At 41.3% G+C, this 19,993-nt stretch overlaps 1 protein-coding gene across 1 annotated transcript in view; it reads left to right on the top strand.

Annotated features, from left to right (window-relative positions):
• The window catches only part of WWTR1 (WW domain containing transcription regulator 1), a 141,853-nt gene that overhangs the window by 73,933 nt on the left and 47,927 nt on the right, over positions 1–19,993 (top strand). Inside the window, exon 3 of the mRNA XM_003776334.5 lies at positions 11,755–11,891. Within this exon, the coding sequence (XP_003776382.2) occupies positions 11,755–11,891 (137 nt within the window). The remainder of the gene's footprint in view (positions 1–11,754; positions 11,892–19,993) is intronic.

Genomic DNA, 19,993 nt, shown 5'->3' with positions numbered 1-19,993 from the left:
TGTTTCACATTTGGAGTGACTTCGGAGCAGCCAAGCATTGGGTCAGTGTCCCATTTAAGAACAACTGGAAAAAACAACATGTTTAAAACATGTGTTAGGCACAGAGAGCGTGGAAAAACAATTTTCAAAATATTTTAGCATTTAGAGTAGCTTAGTGGCTACTCTAAAATACTAACTTCTTTTTAAGACTTATTGTGAGATTGAAGCTGATTCCTAGATGTTAGATGCAGTTGATACGGGAAACATTTCTAACATACAGCTATTAAGACAGAGTGTCAGGCTCTGGACCATTTATAATAACAAAAACAATAGAGTCTGTGCAGTTTACCACCATACCGCTCGTTGTTTCACTGCCACCTTCTCCCCGCTCATTTGACTGCCAGCTCCTTGAGGGCCTAGATATTACAGGCACTCATCACCGTATGCATGTTTAAGTGTTGTGAATTCATCACTGAGTGCCTAGCAAATCCCAACATACATATTTGGGTACAGCATCACTTCATTTGGATCTTGGGTGTAGAAATAGCACCATATTCTAACCCTGGAAGGAACTGGCCGCATTGGACTTACTGAAAGATAATATAACATACACAAAGCCTAGTGGACTGTATATTCAAAAGTTTTTCAGTGGTAATTTTCACCACACTCCACATTTGCCAAAACTGATTTTGGGCAGCAGAGCAAAGTGGCATGCATGTGTAGACCCAGCCTCGGGAGGCTGAGGCAGGAGGATCACTTAAACCCAACTGTTGGAGTCCAGCCTGGGCAGCATCTCTTTCAAACAAAAGAAAACTGAGTTTGGAACTGAATCCCTATGGAAGATGCACTCCGCTGTAAATACTTGTCTAATGAAAAAATAGATGAATACATTCCACTTCCTATTAATTATTCTAGAATTCACTATTCATGTGGCCGGGCGTGGTGGCTCACGCCTGTCATCCTAACACTTTGGGAGGCCGAAGCGGGTGGATCACCTGAGGTCAAGAGTTCAGGACCAGCCTGGCCAACATGGTGAAACCCCGCCTCTACTAAAAATACAGAAATTAGTCAGGTGTGGTGGCACACGCCTATAATCCTAGCTACTCAGGAGGCTGAGGCAGGAGAATCGCTTGAACCTGAGGGGCGGAGGTTGCAGTGAACCAAGATTGTGCCACTTCACTCCAGCCTGGGGGAAAGAGTGAAACTCCATCTCGGAAAAAAAATAATAATAATAATAATTCACCATTCATAAAGCGTCTCATCTTTTCTCTACTTCTGATTCTCATCCCATGTTTTTGTTTGTGAGAAAGGAGAAAAGTGAAATAAAGACTCTACCAAGTACATATTTTATACTTGACATCTGGAAATAATATCGTGAAATAGCCTCTCACATTGTTGTGGAGTTCCAACACAATAAACTTAAGGTGATTTATACATCTTTTATTTATTTTATTTTATTATTATTTTTGAGACAGAGTTTTGCTCTGTCGCCCACGCTGGGGTGCAGTGGTATGATCACAGCGCACTGCAGCCTCGACCTCCCAGGCTGAAGTAATCTTCCGCTTCAGCCTCCCAAGAAGCTGGGACCACAGGCATATACCACCACACCCGACTAATATTTTGATTTTTTTTTTTTAGAGATAAGATCTCCCTATGTTGCCCAGGCTGGCCTTGAACTCCTGAGCTCAAGCAATCCTCCTGCCTCAGCCTCCCAAAGTGCTAGGATTACAGGCGTGAGCCACTGTGTCTGGACTATACATTTTTTAATAGCATTATTGATCCTGGCATGAGAAGAGAAAAAAAAAATGCTGGTACTAATAATAAAATTGTTTGCAATGCAGCCAAAGTTCTTTAATATGGCTCTTGGCCCAAGTCAAACAAGCAATAAAAACTCCCAGTCCTTTTTTTTTCCCATCTTGTGTTTTCAGAAAATAGGAAAAATAAGGTTAAGCAAGAATTTTGCTCAGTTTGCAGAGGCAAAGTGAGGCTTGCCAGGGCCGGGTGCTGTTGGGGTGCGTGGAGCAGATGACAGGGTGTCTCTAACACAGTGGCTGGACTGTTCACCTTCTGAAGTGAGGTTCATGAGTCACACCTGGGGCTGTCTTGATGAGTCACCAGTCTTCCAAAGTGGTTTTCTCTGGGAAGTGGCACTTCACAGTGCCACTTTTTTTTTTTTTCCCCACCCCAGGGACAAAACTCTGGTAAATTAATCCCTGCAGGAACTGCTGGTATTACAGTCCTGATTTGGCTCATCTCCTCTTTGGGTCTGACAGCAGCTTTGCTTGACTCAGCTTCTGCCTGACTGAGTAGGTTCAGATAGAATGAGTCTGCAGAAAAGTCGGTGGTGTTCAGTGGGAAGGACGTGAGGGAGATGGATCACCACAGCTGGCCAGGGCAGAGGCACTAGGAGACCTTTCACATGGCTGCTGTGCCTACTGCTGCTAACTTAAACAAGTGGAGGCTTCTTGGCAAGTCTCTGAGGGAAGTCGAGGATTAGAGCCTGGTAGTTAAAAATACAATCCCTGCCATTCATTCGGAATTCCAGAGAATGCTGAAATTTTTTGAATTGGCAAGTGAATGGTAGAGACCGGAACCATACACTGAAATAACTTCTCTGGTCTTGTATCATCTTTTATTAGAGGATCATAAAAAAATCCCCTATTTATATATCAGTTATTATTTCTGTGTCATAGACTGCAGATATGTTTGATGAGCTGCTTAAGTGAAAATCTGACGGGAAACTGTTAACTATAAATTCTTTGTGGTTTCAAAGAAGGATGAACTTTCTCATCTAACACATTTCTGTTGTGTGAACAGTCACCTTTATTATATGGCATGAGTCTTTTTTTTTTTTAATAGCTTTGGGGTTTAAACTCTGAATGCTTTGCTAATAGATGTGTTAGCTGTGCACATTGGCAGCTTGACTTTTACCTCTTTATATCTTCTATTCTAATGCATTAAAAATAGCAGGAGATGGTGCCCTTTAGGATTTGGGCAGAATGGAAGAATAATTATAACCAATAATAGTGTTTTAAAAGCTGCTTTGGGACAAAGAATTATTAATTAGGGTGGTAGAAAGAATGACAACATGGGAGGAAGATTGATTAATTTAGGGTATCTAGAAATAAAATAAAACCGAAGCTATGTATCTCTTCAACCATGTGAAGAGCCATTACTTTATTTCTGATTGTCAACATATCGAAGTTCAAAAGCCGACTCCACATTATGCAAATAGACGGATAAAGTTAAGCATAGGCGATCAATGTACTGGATGACTACTAATCTTAATATTATCACCAGGCACGGTGGCTCACGCCTATAATCCCAGCATTTTGGGAGCCTGAGTCGGGTGGATGGCCTGAGGTCAAGAGTTTAGACCAGCCTGGCCAACATGGTGAAACCCCATCTCTACTAAAAATACAAAAATTAGCCAGGTGTGGTGGCACACACCTATAATCCCAGCTACTTGGGAGGCTGAAGGAGGAGAATTGCCTGAACCGGGAGGCAGAGGCTGCAGGGAGCTGAGATCGCACCATTGCACTCCAGCCTGGGTGACAAGAGCGAAACTCCGTCTCAAAAACAAACAAACAAACAAAAAACCTAATCTTAATATTACAAACATGATCAAGTCGGGTTGCTAGTTTAGATGTGGGTGGTGAGCTGAGCATCCACTGCGATGGGGCTTCTACCGTCATGGGCTCCCTCTGTGATGTGGCCTCCCTTCTGTGATGAGCTCCCTGGGGTTTCTCCTGCAATGGGCTCCCACTGCAATGGGCTTCCGCTGTGCTCAGCTCCCATTGCATTCTGGTTTTAGGTGACAGCACAGGGACTACCTGGAGAAAGTGTGCATCTGGGCCTGGGAGAATTAGTAAGTGTGCATACCACCCCTGTCTTTGTTCTTGTGGTTAAGACTCATCTCTGGTGTTGGTTAGCAGAGCTAAGTACCGTTGGCAAAACAAAAGGTACTACTAAAAGAAATGTAAGATATGAGTAAGATATATGTCATTTCCTAGGTCTTGAAATCTAAATAAGAACACACTGATAGAATGTTTAATTTGATTTAAGTGCAAACAGTATTTATCCCCAACATACAACGAGAAAGTAAACCACCTTTTGCATACTTGTATTCTAATTTCAATTGAGGAAAATTTTAAAAGTTTAATATAAGTCTTGGGCAAGACTTCTTGCCATCTGGTACAGGATTAAAAATTGGCATAGCGTTTGTTGTCTGCTGACAGTGGGTCAGATTTACTTGGCAGGCCCTATATGGGAATTTATCAACCTCATCCAAATCTGTTTCAGTTTCCATTTGTAACACTAGTGGGTCTAATTGGACTGAGTCACAAGAAGCAAGTTGCAAAGCTGTTTCATTTAGCAAATTTTAAGCTAATTGTCTTCAGTATGTACATTTGTTTTAACACTAAGAAGATGGTGAATTGGCCTAGTAAATCAAAAAAGTTTTAAAAATCTGATTTTCTGAAATAAGACAGTTTGCTTATACTTAAATGGGGCTTGTAAATATCATAGGCTTGGCAGCTTTTTTTCTTTTTTCTTTTTTAAGAGCTAGGGTCTTTTTATGTTGCCCAAGCCGGTCTCCAACTCTGGGGCTCAAGCAATCCTCCCGCCTCAGCCTCCCAAAGTGCTAAGATTACAGGTGTGAGCCACCACACCTGGCTAGCATTATCTGTGGAACATTTCTTCTGGAAGAGCTTGTATTCTACTGGAAGAGAAAAAAAGAGGCAGTAAGGACAGAGGCTACAGAGGAATTTCACTGAGAGGATGAAAACAGGGAGCAGTGAGTATGATTGAGTTTTAAACCAGTCTGCCTTGGTTTTATGACCCCAGGCTGCCTTTAAATTCTCATCTCACTGGTGTGGTTCTCTTTAACTGCTCAGCTAGGTTGTGGCAAAAGAAGAGGCAGTTTGGAGGCTGCTTCCAGGTCCCGTCCTGATGTCTGAAACTGTGTGAAACTCTCATTTATTAAATCAATGGTAGACAGAAAAAAGACAAAACACTTATGTTTGAAGACAAAATCTTTGCCCATAGAAATAAGCAACATGCTGCTAATAGTTTTAAATTCTTTCAAAATGAAACACTTGTAATCATTCCTATTTTTATATCTTTGTATGTTTCCAGCAATACAAAATATATTACATGGGATTCTCTATTTCAGAAAGTCCTTGTTGTATGGCTTCCTTCATCATAAAGTTAGTGTAGGTAAATTCATCCAAAAACACCAGGCCTTTTCCCGGGTGTTAAGAAGCTGGAGGATTCTATTTATTTATTTATTTATTTATTTATTTATTTATTTATTTATTTTTTGAGACGGAGTTTCACTCTTGTTGCCCAGGCTGGAGTGCAATAATGGCACTCTCTCAGCTCACTGCAACCTCCGCCTCCCCGATTCAAGTGTTTCTCCTGCCTCAGCCTCCCGAGTAGCTGGGATTACAGGCATGCACCACCACGCCCATCTAATTTTGTATTTTTAGTAGAGACAGGGTTTCTCCATGTTGGCCAGGCTGGTCTCTAACTCCCGACCTCAGGTGATCCACCCACCTCGGCCTCCCAAAGTGCTGGGATTACAGGCCACTGCACCCGGCCTGATTATTCTACTTTTACAGATAAGATTTTTATCTTTGCCTTTACTATGTTTGCACAATGTTTTTGATTTTTACACCTAGCCAGTACATCACCCATCATGCATAATAGGTATACGATCCATGGTTGTTGAAAAAACTTGAACCAAGTGTTGCCAACCTTGGACTCGAGGCCAGAGCTGCCTTCTCTGCACTCACTGCTGAGTGAGTTTGGGAAGCCGGGAGAACTGGCCATGAAATCTGTAAGTTACTTTAGTGGTCATAATATTCCCAGAACAGACCTGCTTTATTCTCACAGTGAGGAACCAGTATACTGTTAGCTTTTTTACCCCTGTCTCATGCATATGGGTAGTGTGACTAGGATATCCAATTAGATCACACGGGGTCAGAGCTAATATTAGACCCAGGTACCAAGGTACCCAGGTATATGTGACTCCACAACTGTGTGTGGTCTTTGCAGAGCCCACAGAGTCTGGCAGTAGGCTGCTGTGTCTGGGAGATGCTTACGTGAGTTGTGCTGTTATTTCATGGGCCATGGTGACCCAGGGGGACTTGGATACCAGGTATCCTTGGGATATGTGCCTAGAGGTGAGATAGTGGATGGATTGTCAGGCAGAGAGGGTGGGGGGAGGGAAGGAGGGAGGGAGGAAAACCAGAAAGATTGGCAGAAGGGAAGCCCAGAGGCCATTGCCCTCATCAAGGTGAAAGTTCATGAAGGAGGTAGAAGGAGGTAGCAGTGGCTTGAGAGGAGGAAACTGGAGCAAAGTTAACACCCCCTCCGCAGGCTGATGGGGAGGCCAGTCTGAGGGGAGGGTGACTTGGAGGGTGGGCATGCCGCCACACCAATTTCAAAACATTTTAACCCCAAACACACAATTTACCTGATAAATAAAATGGCTTTCTACATTTGTGTCTTTCTTGAGGAAAATATTAATCCATGAGGGAAAACTGATTTCACACGACGTGGTTTTTCATAACCTACCATTTCCAGCCAAATATCTTCTCAGAGACGTGGTGACCTTTCTTGCCCCTTAGCAAACTCCATGCTTTTGTCCAAACTGGGTAGTTCTCTAAGCAGAGACTCATAATGTAATTGGAGGCCAGGAATTGGTTGGTCTTTCTGGGACTGAGAGAAGGAGGCTGTCTGGGAAGTAGTGGTCCAAGGGGCTCTTGAAGGAAGGGGAAAAAGCCCACTCCCGCTTATATTTGTTACAGGTACCGTTAACCCCACATACCACCAGGGCTCTCCATGGGAAGCACTTGTAGAGGATTTTTCTTGTTTTTAAGTCGAGGAAAAAAATTTTTACTGTCAAGAAAAGCTTTTCTTCCCCGTAGGAACTGCTATTCTTTTTCTTTATAAACAGCATGGGATCATGTGATTGATTCCATTTGTCCCCTGATTTGAGCCACACAAAGATAGGAGCCAAATCTGTAGTTTATCTTCAGGAACTCTTTTTTGTTTGTTTGTTTGTTTGTTTGTTTTTGAGACTGAGTTTCCCTCTTGTTGCCCAGGCTAGAGTGCAATGGTGCGATCTCGGCTCACCACAATCTCCGCCTCCTGGGTTCAAGCAATTCTCCTGCCTCAGCCTCCTGAGTAGCTGGGATTACAGGCATGTGCCACCACGCCCGGCTAATTTTGTATTTTTAATAGAGACAGGGCTTCTCCGTGTTGGTCAGGCTGGTCTCAAACTCCCCACCTCAGGTGATCTGCCCACCTCGGCCTCCCAAAGTGCTGCTTATACCTTATGACCTGTGTATTCATGCATCAATTTTCTTTTTTGTCTTTTTGTACCTTCATTAGTATTTTTGTTTTTACTGGTTGTGACAACAATACATAATCACTGCTAAAAACCTGGAAAGTACAAAGCAGTTTAGATGAGAAAAAAAAATTACCAGTGAGCTTGTTATTTGCATATATCACCATAAATAGTTTGGTATGTTTCTTTTTCCTTTTTTGTTCCATTTTCAAATATGAAACCTGTACAGTGTATGTATTTATACAATACACATATGTAGGCAGGTTAAATATATTTGTGTATGTGCGTGTATTTCCAAGGGAAGTTATACTTTTAAAACAGCAGAGAGACTTTTTCTTGCAGTAGACTAAGCAAGGGAGTGAAGCCAGGAAGCAGGTGGGCGTAGCGGGGAAGTGGGGATTCATCAGCTAAATTGTGGGTCCTGGCAAACACTGAGATTACACTGAGAAATACGAGAAAGGAAATGACTCAGTAACATTGAGAGAGGGAGCAGAGATGAGACAGCAGAGTGAAAGAGGGAATGGCGTATCCTGGCTTTGGGAAGTGGTGGGAAGTAGGGGGAGCTGGAGCCTGAGGCACTAAGTGATTAGAACAATAGGAGAATTTAGTTTTCAGATGAAATCATCAAGGCTGTATTAAGTGCCTCTTGTGAGCAATAGCTCACTCTTACTTGTTGCATTCAGCCTGGGAGCCACTCTTGACACCACGTTAGCGCAGCCTTACAGCTGATGTCAGGTCGACTGGTCTGCAGAGCCAGGAATTTGAGTGGCTTTCTTCTCAGAGTTGTTTTGGAGCAATGAGAACTGCTCACTTAAGAAAGACTCCCTCTTGTACTCCAGCCTTTGGGGAATACTGTGAGTGACACTTTTAATTAACAAATCCACTGGGAACAAAACTCCTTTAAATGTGTTGGCTGGGTGTGGAGTTTGACGGGTGGGCCGTGGAGGCTCCCACTGCACTGCAGGAGTGCTGGGACTTCAAGCCACGGGTAAGCTGTACATCTTTGGGGTCAGAACTGTCAGGATGAGGTCCACCCAGAAGGCCCCACACTCTGTCCCAGGGGATTTAGGCTGGCAAGCTGTGCTGGCACTCCTTAGGCAAGATGAGCTCATCTGCCACTTCAGATCCTGGGCTTCCTATGCTAGATGTTCCTGCTCTTGCCGCATTCAGGAGCCACAGCCCACTTGTTCAGAACGGGAGGGGAGAGTGGGGGACCAGCATTTGGGAATGCATCATTCCAGCTCCTGTATTATTCCTACAGCTGGTAGCTGAAATTCTGACCACAGAAGTGTCCTTGAACATCTTCCAGCAAATGATGTATATTTCCACATCTCACCGGCGCCTGTGCTGATGTTGGTTTTAGCACAGCATCAATATCCATGATGTCAGAGAGTCTGAGAAAGGTTTATGAAAGAGAGAAGGGTTCTTTTCCTTCTGGTACGAGAGTGGAAACTATTTATGTAGCACATGTCTGCCTTGGAAAACATGCTGCTTTAATAGAATGAGTTCTGAAGGAATAATCAAAGCATTTCTTAGGTCTAATTATTTTGCTAAAGAGAGTTACGTAATTTTGACATCCTCATCAATTAGTTCCTCACTTGGAAGGCCTGTGACAAGCCTGAGGCTGCTATGAGTTTCCACCTGCCCAGAAGTTGACAGATTTTATGAAAGCTTTAAACAGAACTACAGTTGTTAAACTGAAGGTGTAAACTAAAACTATTGTTTTTTTATTATTTATTTTATACTTACAGAAATGATTTTCATCCTTTACTTCAGTATTTCCCCATCTTTTTTTTCTTTCTTTCTTTCTTTTTTTTTTTTTTTTTTGAGATGGAGTCTCACTCTGCTGCCTAGGCTGGAGTGCAGTGGCATGATCCCAACTCACTGCAACCTCCGCCTCCCGGATTCAAGCGATTCTCCTGTCTCAGCCTCCCGAGTAGCTGGGGTTACAGGCATGCATCACCATGCCGGCTACTTTTTATATTTTTAGTAGAGCTGGGGTTTCACCATGTTGGCCAGGCTGGTCTCGAACTCTTGACCTGTGGTGATCCACCCTCCTCGGCCTCCCAAAGTGCTGGGATTATAGGCATGAGCCACCGCCCTGGCCTTTTTTTTCTTTTTTTTTAATTATTATTTTTTAAATCACATTTATTCTAAAACCTTAGACCTTTAGACCCAAGTTTTCACTCAAGGCAATGGATGAGTTCCCCTTGGCAATACCTTCAAGTCTTGCATTAAGAAATCTGAATAACAATTTTAGCAGAGGAAGCATTTAAAAGTGAGGAAACAGACTGAAAAGAAAACAAGACAAATACAACTTCAATGCAAGGAAGTTTCTAGACTGATTAAACATAATGAAAGTAAAAGTGGTTTCCTACCTTAAAGATTCAAAGGACGCCATTGTTATTCAAAATTGAGGTGTGTTTAGCAGAAACAGCAATCATGCTCCTTTTGTTGTATGTCTAAGGAAGGTCAATGGTGGGGGCCTGACTGGAAGAGACCAGCCTGGTTGTGAGGCCCTAAACAAAGGGCTAACATTCGGTTTCTTCTATCAATGTTTGTTGTCTTTGATGGATATGGAAAGATCTCTGATACTGGGTTGGGCGTGGTGGCTTGTGCCTGTAATCCCAGCACTTTGGGAGACTGAGGTGGGAGGATCACTTGAGCTCAGGAGTTCCAGACCAGCCTGGGCAACATAAGGAGATACCCACCTCTACAAAATTTTTTTTTTTTTTTAAATGAGCCAGGTGTGGTTGCAGGTGCCTGTGGTCCCAGGTACTCAGTAGGCCGAGGTGGGAAGATGGCTTCAGCCCAGGATGTCGGGGCTGCAATGGGCCATGATTATGCCACTGTACTCCAGCCTGGGCGACAGAGCAAGATCATGTCTCAAAAAAACAAAAAAGAAGAAGGAGAAGGAGGAGAAGGAAGATTTCTGATACTGTTTATAAAACAAAGTAGAGGAACGGGATGGATCCACTCATATATATATATCATGATATATATATGATATATATATCATATATATGACATATATATGATATATATGATATATATATCATATATATGAGATATATATGATATATATGATATATATCATATATATGAGATATATATGATATATATGATATATCTCATATATATGAGATATATATGATATATCTCATATATATGAGATATATATGATATATCTCATATATATGAGATATATATGATATATCTCATATATATGAGATATATATGAGATACATATGAGATATATATCTATATATGATATATCTATCTCATGAGATATATGAGATATCTATCTCATGAGATATATGAGATATATATCTCATGAGATATATGAGATATATATCTCATGATATATATGAGATATATATCTCATATATATCTCATATATATGATATATATCTCATATATATCTCATATATATGAGAGAGATATATATTATATATATATTATTATATATTATATATATATCTATATATCTCATAAACTCTCACTAAAGGAAGAGCTTGATGGAGTGGGACGGGGTCTGTAAAGTGACCTGTGATGTGATTTGGAAGGTGGTAGGCAAAGCTGGAGGCCACATCCACCTTTCTTAGAATGTACTCGAAACTCTGAGCAGAAGCTCATGTTTCATGTTGGGCTAGTTTCTCTGTGATTAAGTCACAGTAACAAACTGGAAGTTGTATGTGATCAAAGATGTAATCACGTCTTCTCCCTTGTAAACCTTCATGCCTCAATATCTAAGTTTCTTCATAAGCTGGCACTAGTTGACTTTCCTACTATTATTTTCTAATACTCTGCCTTCCAGCTACCCTATTGTCACCTTGCTTGGTGACAGTGAGCTTCTTGAGGGCTTTATGTGTCACCTTTGGGGACCTCGAAATACCTTACACTCCTACTGTGAGAGCTCACTAATGTGGTGTTCAGAAGCTGGTTTCATGGGCCCATCTTTTGCTTGATGACAGCCAAAAGGATTCTCATTATGTCAATTCTATGAGTCAGGAGAGTATGGGGGACTGGCTGGGAAGGTGAGCATGGCTCCCCTTCCAGGAAGGAGCTCACACTATGGCACTCCAGTGATTGGATGGCCGAGAAGCATTGAGGTGGTGGGGAATACAAGCTCCACGGGCCGAGGGGAAGTTCACTGGGGCTAACTGCATGCAAGGGCTGTCTGGACAGCGATGTCTTGGGCTTGTGTTTAGAGAGCTGCTTGCAGAATCCCCAGTGTGGCCTAACCAGGATGCAAGGAAAAATAGGCAAGTATGTCCTTGGATGAAACCAAGCACAATCTATCAACCACTCAAGCAGATCCTAAGGGAAGAATCAGTGTCGTTAACTATTATGCTGTTGTTGGTGATGATGATAATGATGCTGACAATTAAAAAGATAATTAATTGTTTTCCTTCTTTTAGTCACATAGAAAAAATCACCACATGGCAAGACCCTAGGAAGGCGATGAATCAGCCACTGAATCATATGAACCTCCACCCTGCCGTCAGTTCCACACCAGTGCCTCAGAGGTCTATGGCAGTATCCCAGCCAAATCTCGGTAAGCCCCAAGCTTTTTTAAAATTAAAAAAGTTTTTTATTTTTGGTAGAGTTGGGGTCTCCCTTTGTTGCCCAGGCTGGTGTTGTTGAACTCGTGGGCTCAAACAATCCTAACACCTCAGTCTCCCAAAGCGCTGCGATTACAGGCATGAACCACCGCGCCTGGTGGAGCCCCAAGCTTTGACTCTGAGCTGAAGAAACGAGTGTTCAATCAAGGGGTGGCGGGGCTCATAAGTGGTTCTGGCTGTTCCCATGTTTCTTCATGCACCCAGATGGTGTTTGCTCCTTCTTCTTGGTTGCAATACCATGTTACCCTTCTGCTGCCTTTCCCTTCTTTACTTGGTCTGTTTACCACCAACTCATGATACTGCTGCCTCAGTTTTAAACTATAGTTCTGACCTTCCCTCCAATGGCCTTAATTGGGGTAGAAAAATCAGTTAGGCCTCCTATCTTCATCTAGACTGAGGCAAGTAGGACACATACACGCTTTGGGTGACTTTGGCTCCTGGCGACTGCCTACAGGTACAATTCTAGTCTCAAATCCCTAAGGCAAGTAGGACACATACACGCTTTGGATGACTTTGGCTCCTGGCGACTGCCTACAGGTACAATTCTAGTCTCAAATCCCTATCCTTATTTCCCTTTTTTCCTTTTTTTTCATAATTGCTGCATAACATGTGTCAGATAGCATGCCAAGTGCTTCCATGCCTTACCTTATGAAAGCCTTCCAAAACCCCTACAAAAAGTAACAGGCTCTCCAGTTTATAGATGAAGAAACTTTCCGAAAGTCTTGCCGCTTGTGGAGAGCAAAGCTGGAAAGCAGGCTGGTCTGATTTTAGAAGGGAGTGTTAACCATTACATAACCTGCAGGTGGCTTCTCCCCATACCTGCCGTGGGATAATATGGCTCACTTTTTACTTCATTTACAATATTTAATAAGTGTGATTTTAGACTTGAGAAGAGAATATTTTCTGCTAAAATTATCCCCACTAGAGATAATCACCAGTGAATTAATACACTGCAGCAACGGAACCAGCCAGCTTTTTTGGTAATCATTCCTTTCCTTCTCCCCCAGGGCTAAAAATAAAAAAAGGCCAATTTTAAAGTTTTAGAAAAGTTGGTGCCATTTTCAGATAACATTTCCATTTAAGATCAGATATCCAGATATGCTTTATACACAGAACAGTTAATTTTAGGGAGTGAAAAGAATCTCCTGTTGGATTTTCAGGAATGAACAAGATAAAAATGGAAGCGTTATTCCTGGACACCCTTCCCTCATACTGTGGCTTAGCCAAAGTGAGTATGAACTCAAGTAGACCCTAGTCAGCTTCAAGTGTCAGTTCTTCCAGGAAGTCTGAACCTACTGCTTTAAAGCTTGCAGATGTACAGTTTCCAAAAAGCAAGTGACATGGAATAACCTCTGTTGAGTTCCTTATCTAAAGGGCAGATCAAAGAAAATGCAACCAGTTCTGGTACCAGCAGTGGTAAACCAAAGCCTCCCGTGAGTCATTTTGTCCCAAATATACAGGAGCTCATGTAGAAATCAGATGCCACTGTAGTAAAGAGACCCCAAATTAGGTGGCATTAGACTGGTTTTTACAGTTTCTTTAACCATTTAATTTTCATCGAAAATTCTAAAAACTGATTATTAAAGTTTTAACTTTAACTTTGTAATCAATTATAATCGGAAAAAAATCTTTCATGAACCCAGTTTACAAAAAAAAAAAAAGAAAAGAAAAAAAAATTCAAACACTTCCTCCAATCTCCCTTTCCTCAGTCCCCAAGTTTGTTTCCTGGAGCCAACCAGTGTTTCTAGTTGTGTGTGTGTGTGTGTGTGTGTGTGTGTTTCATCATACTAAGGTTAGCATATCATAGCCACTGTTCTGTATCTTGCTTTCTTCACCTGCCTGTCCATACATATAGAGCTGCTTCATTCTTTTAAAAATTTGCCTATTAGTCTACTATATTAATATGCTATAATTAGTTTATTTAACTAACTCCCATCTGGTAGATATTTAGGTTGTTACTAGTGTGTTGCTAGCATACAAATACTGGAGTGGATATCCTTTGTCATGTTCTTTTATGCATTCTCCTTAATTTTTAAAAATTGTGCAACATGTAGGAAGCGGACTAATTAAAAGAAGCTTGAATGCTTGGAACTAGATATTGAAGGCACCTGTGAGTCTGCCTGTACGTGCATACATGCACGCACATGCGCACACACACACACACACAAAGTCCAATTGCACTAGTCAAATATATCTAAAGAAGTTGTAATCTGAACATTCTGAAACAAATTTACCTGTAGCCCAGTAAAATACCTTAGTTTCCAGATTTCTATTTTTATTTAATTTTTGTTATTATTATTATTATTTTGAGAAAGAGGCTCACCCTGTCATCCAGGCTGGAGTGCAGTGGCATGATCTCAGCTCACTGCAACCTCTGCCCCCTGGTTCAAGCAATTCTCATACCTCAGCTTCCCCAGTAGCTGGGACTATGGGCATGCACCACCACGCCCAGCTAATTTTTGTGTTTTTAGTAGAGACGGGATTTTACCATGTTGGCCAAGTTGGTCCCGAACTCCTGACCCCTGGCGATCCGCTTGCCTCAGCCTCCCAAAGTGCTGGGATTACAGGCGTGAGACCCGGCACCCAGCAGTTTCCAGATTTCTAATAAGGCAGTGAATTTCTCAAGATGCACATTCTGGGGTTTTTCCAACAGTATTTGTGTATTTGCCCATTGCAAAGTGTGTTTCTAGCTTATGGAGAATCACAGATGTGTCTGAAGGATGGAAATACAACTGTGAATGCCAAGTAAGTTCCAAAGACCAGGACTTAATTTAGAGAGTCTCAATACAGTCGGAATAATAAATGATTTACTCAGACTATTTCATTTCAAGCCATAACTCTGCCTGTGGTTCATAGTCTTTATTATATATCTTTAAACATATAAAAATAAAAAGAGCAGAGCTGGGTGTAGAGGTGCATCCCTGTAGTCCCAGCTACTTGGGAGGCTCTGAGGTGGGAGGATCTCTTGGGCATAGGAGTTTGAGACCAGCCTGGGCAACATAATGAGATCCCCATCTCTTAAAAACTAGAAAAAGAAAAGAGCAGATTCTTTTCCTCCCACTCTTCCTTCTTCTTAAATCTAGAACTTTGGTACTTTTCAATGGAATGTAGCTGTCAAATAAGTGAACTAAAGTGATAGGTCTTCTTTAATGCAAGGCGTTTATATACATGTGAAAAGGATGTCAAAATATAGTTAATAACATTACTATCAGATGATAGAATAGTACCTTTTATAACTAATTTTATTTATTTCTAGAGCTGTGAGATAATCAGTGGCATAGTTAAATACATTCAGAAACAAATCTCCTTGTATTGGGTCCCTGTATGTTTCTGTAGGTTAGGTACATGGACTTGGGTGTCTGACTGCCAGAATTTGAATCCTGGCTCTGTAGTTACTAGTTTGGTGACCCTTAAGTTATTTGTCTGTGCTTTGATTTCATCATATGTACAATGGAGATTATTAATATATGAGGAACTTACGAGTTTATATATGCGAAGTGCTTAGAACTATGATTGCCACATAGTAAGCTAAAATATATGTTTTTTATTATTATCATTATTTTTATGGCAAAAAATTATTTTATATTTTATTTAACTATAGCATGTTATATTTTAAGACAATTTAACTGTTCTTTGTAAGTGCTTTCTGGAATAAAAATGATTTATTTTGGGCTGGTTAGATTGCAAAGTGTTTTAAATTAGGAACAATGTATTCATTACCTTCAGTGAGGATAGTGCCCTCTGGTGGAAATGTTTAAGTTACCTCTCCCAGGAGAAACTTCTTATCACTAGACACCTTATTTTTTATAAGAGCTTTAGATGCCGGGCGCGGTGGCTCACACCTGTAATCCCAGCACTTTGGGAGGCCGAGGTGGGAGGATCACGAGGTCAGGAGATCGAGACCATGCTGGCTAACACGGTGAAACCCCCGTCTCTACTAAAAATGCAAAAAATTAGCCTGGTGTGGTGGCGGACGCCTGTAGTCCCAGCTACTCGGGAGGCTGAGGCAGGAGAATGTCGTGAACCCGGGAGGCGGAGCTTGCAGTGAGCCGAGATTGCGCCACTGCACTCCAGCCTGGGCGACAGAGCGCAACTCCGTCTCAACAACAACAACAACAACAAAAAGAGCTTTAGATGTATTCCTGTAATGCGACTTGTAAATCGAACTATATTTTTATTGTGAGAGGAAAGACCCATTACTTAGTCATCCTGGAGTGAGTGACTTTGTAAAAACAGAGGATTCTTTCTGCAGGTTGGCAGATTTGTTGAACAGTGAGTCTAAGTAAAATGAAATAAGCTCTGAAGGGGAAAATTGCAAAAATATGGGGTTGTTTTTTTTTTTGCACTTTAATTCAAATAGCCATCTCCAGTTTGGTCTAGCTTAAAACTAAAATTTTAGTTTTCGTATTTGCCAAATCAGGCTTTACCAATTTGGATTCTGTCTGAGCAGAGTAATGGCCTTTAAGCCTGAATTCCCAGACATATGCAATAAATGGAAGAAGAAAAGACGACCTTGGGGGACTTTAGATAATACAGAGGAAAGGTTACCATTTGGTGGAAGCCGTATCAGTATTGTCACTTGGGAGTTAACAACTTGTTCAGATCCTCACTTTTAAGTAACACAGGGGAAATTTTACTATACATATGAAAGTAGATTTTTTTTTCTTTACACAAGCCAGACAGAATTGTTTGCTTGTTTGTGATGGAGACTTGGCTACCCAGGCTGGAGTGCAATGGTGCGATCTTGGCTCACTGCAACCTCCGTCTCCCAGGTTCAAGCAATTATCCTGCCTCAGCCTCTGGAGTAGCTGGGATTACAGGCGCCCGCCACCACACCCAGCTAATTTTTGTATTTTTAGTAGAGATGGGGTTTCACCATGTTGGCCAGGGTGGTCTCGAACTCCTGACCTCAGGCAATCCGCCCATCTCAGTCTCCCAAAGTGCTGAGATTACAGGCGTGAGCCACCGCACCCAGCCAGAAGTTTGTGTGTTTTAAGTAGGTTGTGGGCCTTCCTTACTATTAATACTTACTAAAATTTTAAAAAAGAGAATAAGAGGGAAACAAACAGGGAAAAAAATAGACTGCCTACACAGGCTCTGTTATAATATATAAAACAATGGGCTTGAGAAAATGAAGCCTGCTGCAGATCTCAGTCCTTGGTTAGAGTGGTGGCGAAGCGGGCGTGGAAGTGGGATGGAAGGTGGGGACTGTTTTGGAAGAACTTGAAGTCAGAACTGAGTTTCTCTTAATTTAGATGTTTATGTATTGGGTTATTTAACCTCTGAGTCTCATTTTCTTTATCTGTAAAATGGTGATAATGATAGTACCTATCTGATAACATTGTTTTGAGTATTTAGGTAGTCCATGTCTTGGTACCTGATGTATAGTAAGCTGCCAGCAGTTGTATTGTTACAGCTATTATTGTTAGCCAGTTGCCTCATTTTTCCTCCCCTTTCTGGCTCCTGTGTAATCGAAGGAAGAGCCTTTGATATGCTCTGTTAGAAAGCCATTCCATTCCTCCTTCAGGAAAACCCAGCCATAGTTACGGCAACTTATATTTGTTTGGGCACTTTTGCTTACAAATTGTGAAACTAGCTGGTGTGGTACCAAAAAACAATATTTAACCTTGGACAGCAATTGTGAGAAGATGAAGAGGAGCAAGCTTGTGACTGTCAGGTCATTCACAGAGGGAGTTTGTGAAGAGCAGTCACACTTGAGTTCTAAGTGAAGAACATTTTCCCCTCTGCAAGTAGTGAAGTGGTAGATTTTCCCATTTCTCAGCAGACAAATACTGAAATCATGCAACAACTTAAAGTAGCTCCATATTTTAAAATGTTTTTACCAAGAGAAAGTGACATGCTTTTTTCCTTTCTTTCTTTTTTTTTTTTTTTTTTTTTTTGCCTTTTTGGTGATAATCCTAGTGATCATAAACCATGGTGGTGCTGAGCTGCTGTCACACACTAATGGGGCTCTTTGTTGGAATGAGACCCTGACCTGAGATGCCAATATCCTTCCAGACAGTACAGGAAAAATAAAGACTATAACAACTTCACCAGCCTGCGAACCCTAGCCAATTCAGAAACTTTTGGTAAAGTGCAACTAGAGTGTATTTTCAATACTATAGGAAATTTTTAAAGTTACATATACACACACATGCACACACACACATTTACTTACCCGTTTGAAGATGTGCCATCCACCAGCCCAGAGTCTAAGTCCTCCAGGTCTGTGTCTTGAGCTGTACTTCAAATTATAGACACATGTGTGGTTTTTTTTTTTTTTTTCTTTTCAGGGCATACTTTTCAAGACAAGATGGAAAATCTTGTCTGTGCTCAGTTTGCTAAGTTGGCTTGCTGTTCTCTCTAGGAAGTATACAAAGAAGCTTAACATTGTATCAAGAGCAAATAAAATAGCTAAGGGATATCGAAGCCCTGCGTTTCTTAAAGCACTTAGAAAGGAATCCTGAAAGTTCACTAGAAGTCAGATTTCTACTTAGGCATCTTATGTTTTCCTTTTTTCCATTAGTCTTTTTCTTAATCAAATTTACATGGTGAGTTCACGGCAGACACATCTGGCTACTGTGATTTTTCCAGCTCTGATGTTCTCACTGCTTTTGGAACTTTGTGGTTTATGCAGCATAAATTAGCCAAAAGTGCACCGGCACATACACGCACAAACCCAGACACAAACAAACAAAAAAATACCCATACACTTTTTGGGGGATGGTGGAAGTGTTGGGTGTTGTAGGATTGTTGTGGTGGAAAGTTTGTGTTTATGGAAGAAAAGGAATACTGGTGGGCACAGGACAGGGGGAAAGGTTTCTGTTTAAAAAGGATTTTCTTGATTAAAAAAAGGATGGAAAAGTTTTCTAAACACTGTAGAAAATCAGTTTTGTTTTTATTTTGTATAGAGATTGGGGCGTCTCACCATGTTGCTTAGGCTGGTCTCGAACTCTTAGTCTCAAGTGATCCTCCCACCTTGGCCTCCCAAAATGCTGGAATTACAGGTGTGAGCCACTGTGCCCTCAATCTTCTTAGATTTTGAGGAAGCTATCTATTGTCGGATACACTCTGGTTAATCAGCATTATTGAAGTCTACCTTCTTTGGGGTTTCGAAGAGGAGATTCTTTTTCTTTTTCTTTTTTTTTTTTTTGAGACAGAGTTTCGCTCTTGTTGCTCAGGCTGGAGTGCAATGGCACAATCTCGGCTCACCACAACCTCCACCTCCCCACAACCTCCACCTCCCGGGTTCAAGCGATTCTCCTGCCTCAGCCTCCCAAGTAGCTGGGATTACAGGCATGTGCCACCATGCCCGGCTAATTTTGTATTTTTAGTAGAGACGGGGTTTCTCTGTGTTGGTCAGGCTGGTCTCGAACTCCTGACCTCAGGTGATCCACCCACCTCAGCCTCCCAAAGTGCTGGGATTACAGGCATGAGTCACCGTACCTGGCCTGAAAAGGACATTCTTTATAGTTCCTTTCTTTTACGGTTTTTAAGGAATATGTGAAATGAGACTGAAATAAATTACCAAATCAACGGATTGAGTTCTTTTTATGTAATAAAGCAGGACATAATAGCATATAAAAAAATAAATCTTATGTTTTCATGGCTATGTTCCACTTATCTTAATATGGATGAGTCTTTATTAAGATTAGGTGATGGAGACTTACAGGTTTTATTATATGAAATTTCGAAATTTAGGTAGAAAATTTCTTCTTTGATAAGAAATAATAAAAGCCATGAAAAATGTCTGATGACACAATTTTCCTAAAAAAAAAAAAAAGTAGTATGCTAGGTGAATATTTTGGGAACCATACACAAAGATGTGTTAGTTATAATAGCCAGTAAATAAACAAATGCCTGAAATATGAAAATAAATAAATTTATTTATTTATTTATTTTCTGAGATGCAATCTTGGTCCGTCGCCCTGGCTGGAGTGCAGTGGTGTGATCTCAGCTCACTGCAACCTCCGCCTCCCAGGTTCAAGCCATCCTCCCAGCTCAGCCCCTGAGTATCTGGGATTACAGGTGCCCA

Source organism: Pongo abelii, chromosome 2 (assembly GCF_028885655.2).
Source record: "Pongo abelii isolate AG06213 chromosome 2, NHGRI_mPonAbe1-v2.0_pri, whole genome shotgun sequence".
Taxonomy (NCBI): Eukaryota; Metazoa; Chordata; class Mammalia; order Primates; family Hominidae; genus Pongo; species Pongo abelii.
The sequence above is the reverse complement of the archived record's forward strand: the minus strand, read 5'-3'. Positions and strand labels throughout refer to the sequence as shown.